Source organism: Malaclemys terrapin, chromosome 9 (assembly GCF_027887155.1).
Source record: "Malaclemys terrapin pileata isolate rMalTer1 chromosome 9, rMalTer1.hap1, whole genome shotgun sequence".
NCBI classification, from domain to species: domain Eukaryota; kingdom Metazoa; phylum Chordata; order Testudines; family Emydidae; genus Malaclemys; species Malaclemys terrapin.
Window position 1 is genome coordinate 97,460,765 of NC_071513.1, and position 13,972 is coordinate 97,474,736.

A 13,972-nucleotide genomic window follows, 5' to 3' on the forward strand; every position below is an offset into this window, starting at 1 on the left:
CTCTGTAACTCCACTGAGTTCAGTGCAGTTACTCCTCATATACCCCGGTGTCATGAGTCCTGATTCCTATTTCCCTGCTCTAACCCTTACATAAGCTACCTTCCCAGCACACCTTAAAAACTAGAACTGCACAATGAAAGAAAGGCAGATTTGTATTAAGCTTCAGATTCATGGATTTCATAGACTCCAAGGCCAGAAGGGACCACTGTGGTCCCCTCCTGTAAAATACAGCCCATAGAACTTCTCCCGCAATAATTCCCACAGCATATCTTTAAGAACATCGACCCAAATTTTCTGCTACAATCACACACAAGCAGTTATGCAAATAATGCACATTTAAATGTACAGTGTTGTTTTCTTAGCAGCTGGAATGCACAATGACTTCAGCAGCAACATGGAGGTGATGGGTAAGCACAATTAGAAATCTGAAATACCAGATTTTGACTAAATACATAAAACACCCTTGTTTGCTGCATCAATCAATGTAATAATATAACCGAGCTTTTCTTTAGGTCTTTTCCTCTTTGGATTTGCCTCAAACACCCCACCCTGCTAGCAAGTGTTGATCCTTTTGGGGAAAGTTAAGGGGATTCTGCAAACCTCCTGTGCTAGTGGGTTGTTATTCCACCTGGAGAAAAGGGAGATGGGAGTGGGTGTCTGAGGATAGAGGATATGTGGTATGGGCTGAGCAGCTCTGCAGGAGGAATCGTAGGAGCAGCCATGCCTGTGGAGAAGGGTTGAGTTGCTCTTGTTTAACTGATTGTTGTTTACTTCGTCAATAAAGCCATACACTGGGATGAAGGCAAACATGAACTTTACACTGGGCATGGGCTGAGTTTTATACAGCAGGTTGAGAAAGACAGTTTACTTTGCCTTAGCCAATAAAGCATAATCAGCCACCGCTTAGAAATGTATTAAAATGCAAATGAAGGCTAATCAGTAGAGGGGAGCTTTGGCATGGAGAGAAGCACATAAGAAAGGTACCAAATTAAGGGCCCTGGAAACTGAAGTCCTCCACGAACAGAGCATACACAACATGTCAATAATGTTTCTCCTCACGTCCCTGTCACAACATGCTGCGACATGGACAGAGCGTCTGGGCAGAGAGTAACTCAGTCTTCCTCCCCATTTGATTCTTGGCTTCTCTGCTAATGTTGCTAACAGGACTCAAGGCCACAAGGAACTCAAATAAGACCCCTCTGGTTGTAGGTCTACAAACTGCCAGCAGCTGGAAAAGTCAGCCAGTCACTATGGTACCAGCCTGGGCCAGATTCAGACCAGAGACTCCATAAAAATCTCTGAAAATCTCCATAACCCATTTCTAATCCTGTGAACCAACCAGTCCCCTGGCAAGGCTTTATTTGACGCTTTTAAGCCTAGTGGTAGTTATGCCCTTAAAACCCTCAGATGATGGATAACGTTATGGGGGTAAGCCGATTAGAATGGACTCATTCGGCAAATCCTCAATCGTTCATTTCGGCAGAGTGTTTATTTCAGGCCGCTGGACCTGACCACATGGAGCAGAAAGGGAACTGGAACGTCAAAGGCCATTTTTATTGCTACAGGCTGGAGGGAAACAGGCAGTGGGAGCGGCCACTGGGTATAAATGTCCCTTTCAGAAACTGATATATTAGACTCCTATAGCACCTTCCATCTAAGGATCTGAAAGCGGGTTACAAACATTAATGGATCTGCACAATGCCCTTATGAGGTAGGTAGGTAGCTAGTAGGTATCATTATTACCCCTATTTTACAGAGAGGTTAGGTGGCTGATTGCCCGGCATCCTGATTGCCCACAACTCCATCTGAAGTCAATGGGAGATGCTCAGCGTCGCTGAAAGTCATGTCCTAAATGACTCACATTGTAAAGAACTGGAAATGGAACCCAAGTCTCCTGACTCGCAGCCCTCTGTGTTAACAAAGGAAGTATGATGTAGGGATTAAGAGCACAGGACTGGGAAATGGGAGTTCTGGTTTTATCCCTGCCACTGCTCTGCTGCGTGACCTTGGACAAGTCACTTAACCCTTCTGTGCTTCTGTTTCCCAAGCTATACAGTGGAGATAACAGCAGCTTGCTCAGGGCATGATCCCGAAATTGACTCACTGTGGATGGACGCTTGCACCTGTGTGGAGATAAATGCAGGATCATGACCTCAGGTACTCTGTTAGCTAGCACTTTATACATCCAATAAATTAGATTAGATTAGATGCTTCCAACAGGTTGTAAGGTTTAATTCACCAGTCTTTGAGTGCTTTGAGATCCTCAGGCTCCTGGACCCTGAACTCAAGGATCCTGCCATAGTCAACTCTGTGCCTAGTGTGATGTCATGGGATGTTTCATCCACCCAAATGAAACACATTAGAAAGAGTCAAGTCAAAAGAAAAGCTATGCCCAGAATGTTCGTCCAGAGCCTGCTTTGTGATGTGGCAAGTTAGGAGGTTCACAGAGACTAGCTCAAGAATCAGGGGGTAGCCTTGTTAGTCTGTATCCACAAAAACAACAAGGAGTCGGGTGGCACCTGAAAGACTCACAGATTTATTTGGGCATAAGCTTTCGTGGGTAAAAAAACTCACTTCTGAGGTTGCAGCTGAAGAAGTGAGGTTTTTTACCCACGAAAGCTTATGCCCAAATAAATTTGTTAGTCTTTAAGGTGCCACCGGACTCCTTGTTGTTTTTAGAGACTAGCTCCGTTTGGATTAGCATCAGCCTGGAGCATGAAGTCTGTGAGCTGATTGGGAACTGCAAGTCCCTTCAGAAACATCAGTCTGAACGGCTTTGCTGCTGACTTGGTGACAGTGTTCTGCTGCTCCAGTCTTCTACTGACATCACCATGGAACACTGGCATGTACTGCGACCACAGGGGAAGGGTTTTACCTGATGCACTTGGCACGTTGGGCCAACAGCAAAGCTGTTAACGTAGCCAGGCAGAGTGCCAGCCCAGAGCCAGGTAAATCATGCAGCAGTGGGTCCTTGAAACTACAAGAGCAGGAGTGGGAGCCATCCAGCATGCTACGGACCCTGTCCTGTAATGCTCGAAACACCTCCAATTCCCATTGTCTTCAAACAGAATGAAGAGGCCACCATGGCTGGTGTCGAGGAGGCAGGACAGGACGAGGGTGCAGTAGCTTAGGTTAGAGATTATGAGGGCCTGGATAAATTGTTTAACAATGAAGATGGGGCAGGAGGGGGCATATTTTGGAGGCAAAACCGTCAGTTTTTAGTGCTGGGGTCTGTGAGCGGAGACAAATTACACCGAGGTTGCAAAGCTGGGGAAGTGGGAAGTTTGTAGAATTGTCAACTGCATGGACCTAAATCAGTCTCTCCTAATGGACTGAGTATGCTGTAAAGGCAACTTCACTTTATTCAGCTTCCGTATTCAGCAGCCAGAACGAAGGGTCATTTAGCTGCACCTCCTCTCATGGAAGATCCATGGAAGAATTCAGCTCAGTGTCCTGAACTGGCTCAGCTCAGATAAACCCAGGCATAATCCAGTATTGCTACATTATGCATGGGAAACAAGCCATGGTTCCCACCCAGCCAAATACTGGTTTAACTTGGCACACCCATTTTATTAATCATATTTACATACTGTATCTTATATCTACCCTACTTTTCCTTTTCATGTTTGCAGCACATTTTGTGTCAGCCTCTATAGTCTAACCCTAACTCAGCTGCCTCTCTGCAGAGGAAATGCACCACCTATGAGCTGCATGATGAAACTACTGTTGCCAGCCCAATGTCTTTCTTTAATTTATACAAATCTCCAAACAGCTGAAAGGCGAAGGGACAACTAGTGTGATCCGGTGGATAGGGCAACTGGGTTCTTTTCCTGGATCTGACATTGATTCACTGGGCAATCACAAGCAAGACACTTGGGAGGAAATTGTTTTAAAAAATCTCCACTGATTTTGGGCGCCCAACTTGAGACACTTTGGTCCTCGTTTTCAAAGATGCCGGACACACGTAGCTCCCCCAGACTTCAGCCTGAGCTGCGGGCTGAAGTCTTCCAAAAATCAGCACTTCCAAAAATCAGGCCCCACGGTGTCTGAAGCTGGGTACCCAAATATGGAGGAATCTAAAAATCAATGAAAGTTCTGTAGGCCATAACTGCTCTATGCCTCAGTTTCTCCATCTGTAAACCAGCTGCATCATCCTTCTGTGATGATATGAATAATAATGAGTAACTCAGTGCCCCATCCTGTGAGCACCCTCAACTCCCAGACGTCAAAGTTCTTAACTCTGATTTCAACCAGCCCCCAACATTTGAAGCGGAATCTTTATTTTTCTCTTAAAAGATTCGAGGAGTCTGAAGGAGGCTGAACTGTTGGGAAATGTAATGCTGTAGCAAACCCGTCCCTGTCAGGGGAGCGACATCTGATGCAGCAGCTGCTGTGGAAATATCTTGCAGCTAATCGAGGACAGGAGCATGCCTTTTTATAAGCAGCGTTCTGTCACTCTTGCGGGGTGTGATGGGAACATTTTTCATCTTTAATTTGACAATGGAATAAAAGATGGGTATTTGTATTGGTTTTAGAACTAGAATTCCCCAATACAAACCTGCACCGCTGCCATCAATGGGAGAAGGACCAGGCCCAAATATTTCAATGAAAACTGAGGCTCTAACTGTCCACGTCGGAGTGGAGATGAGGGAAGCTTGCCCGCTAGACATCCTTCCCATAGGCCTTGTGATTGGCTGAGGTAGGCACCAGGTATCCACGCACACAGGGAATGCAGCACCCACCACTCCATCCAGTTACAGGATGCAGTGTGAGCTCTTTCTGTGCGAGCCCAGCTCCATTGGTCCGGACGGAGCCACTTTCAATCCACCCTTCCAAGTCCCATTTAGGAATCCTGGGACAGCGTTGGGGCTAGACTCCATCAGTCCTCATGTACCAAAAGGATTGTGCCTACAGTAACCCACTGGTGAGTATATGTTTACAAGTCCCCTTCCTCTGTGCCCAATCCGTGGAGGATCTGAGTCTGTTACAGCCCCTGTTACAAAGTCTCGGCTCATAAACTCAAGCTGTAGCAACTGTTGGTCCCCGATTCAGTCCCCAGTGTGGTGGCCAGGATGATAGCTATCACACCTGCCCCTACACCTGAGCTACAAAGGGGAACCAAGACCATTTGTGCTGTCTACCCCCACCCCCTTGCACATCTATACAGGGCATGGCACAGCCCAGCCCACAATGAACATGTAAGAAAGGCTACGATTTAGTCATGGAGGTCACAGAATCTGTGACTTCCAAAGACCTCCGGGACTTCAGCCCTAGTGGCTGGGAGCTGCAGATTTCCGCAGCCTCCCGCAGCGGCAGGGAGCTGTGAGGTACTCCCACCGCATAAGGCAGTGGTGCCCCCAAGCTCCCAGCTGCTGCGGGTGAGGTACCCCGGGGTTCCTGGCCCCTGCCAGAGGCATGGGGGACCTCTGAGCTCCCCACCCGCTGGCGGCGGCATGGGGGACCCCCACAGTTCCCTGCCCGTTGCCGGCAGGGGATCCTCGCAGCTCCCCACCCGTTGCCAGTGGTGGCAGGGGATCCCCACTACTGGCAGCAGGGGGATTTCTGCAGCACCCTGGCCGCTGCTGCATGTCCCAGAGGGATTTCCGCGGCTCTCCACACAGCTGTGGGAGGCAGGGGACCCTGCAGTTCCCAGCCACAGCTGGCGGGGGGAGAAGGGGGGAGAGGTGGCTGGAAACTCCCAGCCACTGGGCATCTGCCCAGCCCCTTCCCATTTTATCATGGATATTTTTAGTAAAAGTCAGGGACAGGTCACAGGCGTCTGTGAATTTTTCTTTATTGCCCGTGACCTATCCGTGACTTTTACTAAAAATATCCGTGACAAAATCTTAGCCTTACACATAAGCAATAACCGTTCTGCTCCTGCTCGTAATGAGGTCAGTGGACGTTTGCCACTATGCAATCAGGCCCAAACACTGAGCTATCAACCAGACCTAGCAAGGTGGGTTCTTTTGCCAATCGATTTAAACCAAAAGTCCCTTGTAAAACAATTAAATAAAATCATGATGAAAGCTCCCTGTAAAATCGTTATGACTTACTTAGTGGGTTCAGCAGTGTACAGAATATGAATTAAAGCAATATGAAATAATAATAACTATTATACATTTTTATTTATAAGAGACCCCACATCCAAAGGCAAATACACAATTAGGAACAAATCTGAAAGAAACTTAGGCAATGTGGCTTAATATGTAAACCCCAGAGCAAAGAATTGACTATGTGCATCACATTATACTACACTCTCCCCCTAACTATACATATTTAATATACAATGAAGGAAATGAACAAACATGCCTTGGGTGGTGGGGGCAGAAGAGTCATTATAAACAGATAGAATGGCATACAGACACCCAACAGGGGCTCTGACAAATTGTTAGCGGATGAGAGGGCCTATGGGAAAGTACTGACTACAGGGGAAATATAATGGCCCGTTGTGACTGGGTGCAGCTGGCCTTCACAGCGCCTTAACGGAGACCCCCCCCCCATGCTCTGATTACACCCTGTCCTGGGAAACAGCAATGTGTGAGGAAAGGAGCAGTGAAGGTTGGTCCTCCAGGCCTGCCTAGAGAGGACTCGCTGAAGCAACCATCTCGGAAACTACACAGACTGGGTCGTCCATTGGCTAGTGACAGCCAATCAGTGCCCAGCCAGCTCCGATGAAAGAAGCTACAGGGCTCTAGATAGCAGGACAGTCCCAGGCTGGGACCAGAGGAGCAGGGAAGGATGCTCCTCTCCAGCCTGGGGAATAGCCAGGGTTAGGGGAGGGAGAGCTCAGTGGTTTGAGCATTGGCCTGCTAAACCCAGGGTTGTGAGTTCAATCCTTGAGGGGGCCATTTAGGGATCAGGGCAAAAAAAACAAACAACCAAGATTGGGGGTGGGGGGAACTGTCAGGGACAGTACTTGGTCCTGCTCATGAAGGCAAGGGACTGGACTCAATGACCTTTCAAGGTCCCTTCCAGTTCTATGAGATAAATAATAACAATAAATGGAGATATACCTATCTCTGGCTACACTTGCATAGCTGGGTTTGCAGGTAGAGAGGGAGCTGGGAACCATGGTCCTGAGCTAAGGATAAAGGGGCCAGGTGCGAAGAAGCCCAGGGAAGCAGAAGCAATGAACTGAATTGAGCAGTATGTAGCTGCTGGGTATAGGGTCCCTGAGTTGGAACCCAGAGTAATGGGCAGGCCCAGGTTCCCACACCAGCAAAGTGGCATAAACCCAGAGGAGGGGAGGGGAAACAGGCCCAACCCACGCCCTGAGAAAGGGACAGGGCTCATTTGGAAGCCCGAGCAAAGGCCTGAATTTCAAGGGCACACAGCCAGGGCTGAAGACCCTGGTGTGGGCAGACAGACTCTTGCTGAACTCTTTGCTACCCCAAAAGGAGCTCATTTGACTCCATGACCTGGCCAGAGAGCTAAGCCACTGAAATGCGCGAAACAAGGTTGACAACCTACAGGGGGCAGCAGGAGTGGGAAACAGTCTGCAGTGCTGCATGCAGCCACAAGGAGGCACCCAAGAGGTAGGGTGTCCCCTTTGACACCCTTCTAGAAAAAAATAAACTATTCTACAGTATTCACCCCAAATCACCCAGTATCTGGACCATTTTTGTAGTATTTGCTTTTATAAAGGAGCACTTGTAAAATAGTACAAGTATTTATCAGGACAGGAGATTTTATAGGGGTTTTATGGTGATGGACTGCTTTGCTGATGGCGCCATCAATATCCTTTACCTCCCTTAATATAAAAGGTCACTGGCATTTATGACTTAATGGCAACAAGACTGAAAGCCTGGGTCTGCTCTGAAAAGTGATTCCATAACAATGATATTGTGGGCTTCCAGGTTGATTCATTATCAAGGATTTCTGTATCAAATGTTCTCCATTTACAAGCACCCAGACAACAATCTGTTGTAGCTGGCAGCTCTCACACTCTGCCTGGGATCTGAGAGTCAAGCTGGTTTCTTTCCTTCTCACACATCGTGACCTGTAACAAAGGTTCTACAGGTCAAATCAGGCTCTGGGTGACACATTTGCAACCCCACTGTCTTCAGTTGGTTTGCCCAAGTATAACCTACTGGAACATACACAGATCTGTGGGTGATCCATGAGATGGAACAGAACCCAGCTTACTCCCTCTCAGCTGCGTTAGCTCTGCAGAACTAAAAATTAATTCTCATCACTTGAGTGAGACGACTCAGAATTCACTCTGGGAGCAGCTCCATTAAGGAAGAAGGTGTTAATTCTACACAATCACATTTCAGAGCAAGACTGCACTTTGATGTGAAGTCATGTCCATTTATCATCCTATGGCCGCTCCCATGGCTTCTCATGGTTAACTCATCGGTATTATCGTGACTGACAGTAGCAGAATCAATACACACTATTTAAACAAACCAGTGCAAAGGTTACAACTCATTTCCCCTCCCCTCCCCAATATGTGAATCTATCCCTGACACAAAAAAGGGAACAAAGAAACCGTTTGATCGAGAAAACGGGGTTAATTTGAAACATCCCCCGCCCCCATCATGGCTTGTTTGATCTTGTCTGAGTTTTTTCTGGGGCTTTTAATAATTGACCTACGCTCAGGCCTGCTTGTTGGTGTGTGGGGAGCCCTGATTGCCGGTGCAATTAAACTGCAACAACAGGGTTAAAAGAGAAGTTGGCTGACGCTCAGCAACAGAAGACACAGAAACACAGAGACCACGGGGACAAAAAGTGCATGCTTACCGGTACCTTCATTTTAAAGTCATCTCGATAGAGTTTGATGCCGATGTCAGCGATTGTCCTGTGAATAAAGCGGGAGGGCCGCAGGACAAAGACCAGCTGCAGGTTCCCTGGAAAAGCTCCCTGGAAAGAGCATACAAAATGTTACAGGGCATAGCAATTGGGCCTCACGCCCACAAAGGAGCACAGCGCCATTTTGGATACCTTCTGCCTCAGAAATTCCTCAGGAAGCAAGCAAAGGTAGGGGGGATGTGATGATTCTGGAGCTGCCCAGACTGCATGGCTGTCATCTGTTCCGCCCACCATGCTCCTGGCCCATTGCCGACTGAAGTCAATGGAACGACTCCCACTGGCTTCAGATATTACCAAATGGGCAGATAGCGGGGACACAACTCAGAACCTTCTGCATCAAAGAACACAGACATTTGCAGGCCACTTGAACTAAAGGAGAATCTCCCTTAAACTGCTATAGTATCAGGGCTTCTCTCCTCGTTAGGCTGCAGCCACTAGAGGGCGACATAGTCACACACATTTGAGCAAGGCTGGCATTCCATCTAGTACCACAGTGGTTCTCAATCCTTCTGGGCTTAGGGCCCATTTGCAAACCTAGATGGCCTATTGCAACCCAGTAAATAGCTTTAGTACAAAAAAATCTGGCATACTAAATATTTCTTACCCACAACACATAACACACACTAATGTAATAAGTACACGGTGTGTAGTATAGTGGCTGCTCCTGTCCTGCCCTTGCTCCGGGCATTGTGACCTCCGGGGTCCCAGCGCCACTCGGGTTTGGCCCAGCCCGTCTGACCGGGGGCTAGCCAGGCCAAATCTGTCTGAGTCACATAATGCGTTGGCCACTCAGCTGACACCCCCACACCCTTATCATCATGACTGAGGAGCAGCTGGTCCAAACCGCTGCCACCCTTTAAACCAGGTTGCAATGCCCAGAGCAGAGAGCCAAGCCCAGACATCCCTCAGGACTGGCACCACTGCTGCGGGGTGAGTGTGGGCAGGCTCTGCAAATCCTTCCCAGGGTCTCCGGACCTCACCTCACCCCCCCAGAGCCTCCCACCCCTCAGGGACAGACCTGACATACACCCAGGCTTCCCATTCAACCCTTTGATACATTCCGGTGACCCAGCTTTGACCCACGGATTGAGAAACCCTGCAGTATAGGTGGCAAGTGACATATGCACATTAAAAGACCAGACTACCCTTCATATCTTGGAAAGGTATGTTCAGATAGGCACACAATACCTTCCCCAGACATGTGGCCATGTTCACAACAACCAGCCTGCGACATTTGTCTGTGTCACATGGTCCTCCGGGGACCATGGGGGCAGCTGAACAGAGCAAGGAATGGAAAAAATTCTGTTCGAGATTCTGCATCCCCAGGAATTAACTTAAATCAAACTCAGACACCCAGATAATTCTAACTTCTATAGAATTAGAGTTTAGACTAAGTATTGCACATAAGCACGCACATTCAGTATACAGTGCAGGTTACATAAAATACATATATTCATCTGCTGCTCGTCAGTGCTAACAACCACTTTCTTAAATCTGACTCTCTCCAGTGAAAGCAGAAGCAGCATTAAAGAGTTTCTAGCAGATCTGCTGTCAAGAAAACATGAGCCTTTAGAGACATCTCCAGTGGGCCCCTCTGCCATTCCTAGTACCACAGGGACTATCTGTTACCTCATTCATCTTGAGCAGTCCCCTTTAAATCATTACAATTTGTCACACAGTCATCCCAGCGAATGGCCTCGCATTCTAATTTAGCAGGTCACAAGGCGGTCGCATTCATTATTACAGGCTAACCCGTCTCTGCCGAGTTTGGCTCAGATCTCCAGGGTGGGGAAGATGCTGCATGAACAGCTAAAAAGGAGTGCGGGAGATCGTTCGCTGTGCTGAAGGGGCAGAGGAGAGTTCTACTTTCTGGTAGGCAAATGGCAGTAAACACAAACGCCGGGCACTTACTGCTATCCGTGTCAGGGATGCCTTTACTGCACTCCATTTGTCCCGTCGTCGGTCTATAACGATGATGAATCCAATGCTGGCAGCCTCCAGACTGCAAAATAGATGAAAGAGGGATGCTGGGTTACGTGGAGGTAGACCAGTTCCGAGTAACTGTGCTGCAGCACAACCCAGCCTCCTCCGTGTCATTGTCCAAGCCCATGATTAAAATGCAGGGTACAGTCGAGAGCGTGAATAACTGGTACTGATTTGCGCGTACAGGCAAGCCAGCAAATTTCCTCCTTCCAGCACCAGGTTAGCAGCCTCCACAAAACATGAATATTTTATCCGTTATCTCTCTCGGCTGTCTTGCTACTGGCTGCCAAAATTCTGGGATGTGAACAGTTTAGGATCACATATTGCTTTGTACTGGGACTGAAGCGGAAGTACAGATCTTCCTTGCTTTGCAAAATAATTCAAGTTATTAGATACCCATCCTCACGCCTAGGCATTTTGCTTCATTCTCCTCAGATGCTGATGACGGACAAGTGCACTTATCTCTCACAAGGAGTGGAATTTACCCTTCCCCCCGCAGGAGGCCCAAATAATTAGGGGGACAAAGCGGGAGTTAGGAGATTGGAGTCTCACACCCACCCAACTCACAGGCAGGCCGTGGGGCTGCAAGCCACTCAATGGATGTTATGTCAGCATATGGACTAGAATTGTGGCTACAGTCCCTACAGGCGGGTTCTGAGCTACTAAATGTGTGGAATTGCAGATCTGCCTATTCAGGGCCAGCACGGAGCCCCCCTCTGTGAGGTGCAGGCACACCCAGTATTCCTGGGGGGCTGCTACTCTCACCCTGCCGGCCAAGAGAGCTCAGGGGCTCCTTGAGCAGTGTGGAGATTTTTCAGTGGGTGAGCGAGTTTCCCCTGCAGTGCACAGGAAACACCTCCCCCCATTGTCACAAACCAACAGTCTTACCGCAGAATCACGACAGATCTGGGGCACAAACCAGACAGGACTGAAACAAACAAGGCAGCTGCTTACAACGTAGTCAATAATGTGCTCCAAGGAATGGCTCAATATTAAAGGCACCGCTCACACACACACCTAGAGTCAAATAATTAGTTTTACTGGGGAAAGGTGCCAGATAAATTTGTCCCCGAGACCGAAATCTTCTTGTCTAATCCAAGACTGAGCACAGCAGGAGAGGCAGAAGTGAAAGCTTCCTCACACCAGCATGCCGCAGTGGTGTCCTGGAGGGATCACGACCTGCCGGGACCACTCATAGGCATGAACAGGTACACGTGGTGTTAGCGATTTGCGCTAGGCAAATGGGAAGAGAAAGAGCTTATTACCCCGCTCCAAAGAACATTTCAATCAAAGGGCCAAATGCTGCCTGGCCCTCGCACGAGTGCAGGGCTCACCTGATTCCCCCTTGCATGATCCATGCTCTGGGGAGCCCAAGGACTGCTCCCATCCTGCTCTGCTAGCAGTGTGTGGCTCCCCCAGGGAATCAGGGAGTGATGGGCAGGAGGCAGGCCATGGGGGCCAGTCTTGTGGGTGGTTTTATGATGGGATCGCCTGACTTACCACCACCCCACCTGCGTCACATAAGTCACCAAGGAGCCATCGGATGCTAACCATTTTGAACCACAACCTATCTAGTGCAGGATGCAAACCAGCAAACTGGAAGCAAAAGTGCCATGCATAGTTATGATGCTGTATAAGTGATCGTCGCTAGGATTAATACTAAAGCCCAGGAAGGATCCCTGGGCGACCCCGTCCCCCCGATCAATTGCTTTTACTGCTATCCTCTGATGAGAATTAGGGCATTCAAAGACCAGAACATTTTTTAAAACATAGAAAGATTTTCTTTTCTCTTTAAATAAGTCAACAAACAGCCTGAAAATCTATGAATACAGTGGAAGGGCAGTGGCTGTAGCAATTGCTGAGGTACCTCCTGCCTCTCACATGCAACAAAAATACTTCTCAGTTGTTTCTTGTCAATAGCTAGCCACGTCTTTCAAGAAAGGCTCTGCTGTGCATTTGCTTTAGAGCAGAAAAGCAGCACCGCTGACCTTTTGTTTGTTGCTAAACTGTTACAGGAAGGTGTGGGGGGGAACCTAACCCCAGATCTGCGCACTGGCGCTGTTTGATCTTACCAAACCTTTCAGCCAACTGGGACTAGAAACCCGTCATCCATCAGCTTCCAGCTGGAACGCTGCGTCCAGTCTCTGTGCACGGGCACCCTGTCAGATCAGATGGAGAGGTGCAAGGATGTGTGCTTTGACTCTGTCAGTCTGCTACAATGATCGATGCTGCTGCACCACAGAGGGAATGCCAGGAAATTGGGTTACAGTCCTAACATCCGGCAAGCTCTTTGGCCCGAGCGTATTGAACGCCTCCACAGCTGAAAGGGAGAGGTTGGAGGCGAGCACGTGGGGAGTGACAGGGCCAACAAAAAAATTTGGAAAGTTATAGTAACTTCAGGTGAGGGAAGGTTTTCAGGACTACGTCTGACACTACAGCAAGAGAAGAGGCCCCTTCAGCAGCACCATTCATAGAACACCCTCATTAGCACAGTTCCTGCTTGAATTAAAAACACTGTAACACCTGACCTGTGGGAAGGCCTCCTGACATCATTTCAATGACTTCCTCCTTTGTGTGTTTAATGCACATTAATTTTTTCCTCCTTTGTTTAGTAGAGAAAAACACTCAGGCCACTGTGGAAAGGAAACAAATCCTCAAATAACTGCTCGATGTAACCAATCTACGTGCTGCACAGAACATATGCAATTACTTATTGATCTCACACATACCTAGGGGCCAAAACCCTGATCTTTCAGCCTAGGTTTCCACAGACCTCTGCTGGAACATGTGTAGGGAGAACTTGTTGGTCCTTTATTATTCCTGCCACTTGAGGGCACCATCGCAGACTCACTGACATGCACAAAGCTAACACACAGCAGCTGCAAACTGAACAACCTCAAAGTTCTTCTCTTTCATTATAAAGGGGCACTGAGAAGCCTTTTAGATGATAACAAATTTTAGTTAACAGTGCTGACCTGGGCTGGGTTCAATCCACTGGCCTAGTGATTAAGATACCTAGAAACTGACCCTTATTGATCCGTCCCAGATCCATTTAGTAGACCAGCAATGTGGTTTGTTAAAGATAAGCCAATATTCATGAACAGATATTTTAAATTCTTCTTCTGAAAGCAATACCCAGGTTAAGGCTAATCTGAAATGCAGACATTTGATGTTT

General features: G+C 48.0%; 1 protein-coding gene across 4 annotated transcripts in view; it reads right to left on the bottom strand.

Annotated features, from left to right (window-relative positions):
- MCF2L2 (MCF.2 cell line derived transforming sequence-like 2) overlaps positions 1–13,972 on the bottom strand; it is a 319,504-nt gene that overhangs the window by 205,040 nt on the left and 100,492 nt on the right. For 3 of the 4 annotated variants that reach the window (XM_054039913.1, XM_054039916.1, XM_054039915.1), the window contains exons 4-5: positions 10,726–10,816; positions 8,746–8,865 (exon numbers count right to left, since the gene is read on the bottom strand). In XM_054039913.1, the coding sequence (XP_053895888.1) occupies positions 8,746–8,865; positions 10,726–10,816 (211 nt within the window). The remainder of the gene's footprint in view (positions 1–8,745; positions 8,866–10,725; positions 10,817–13,972) is intronic. The other variant, XM_054039914.1, reaches the window with a different exon arrangement.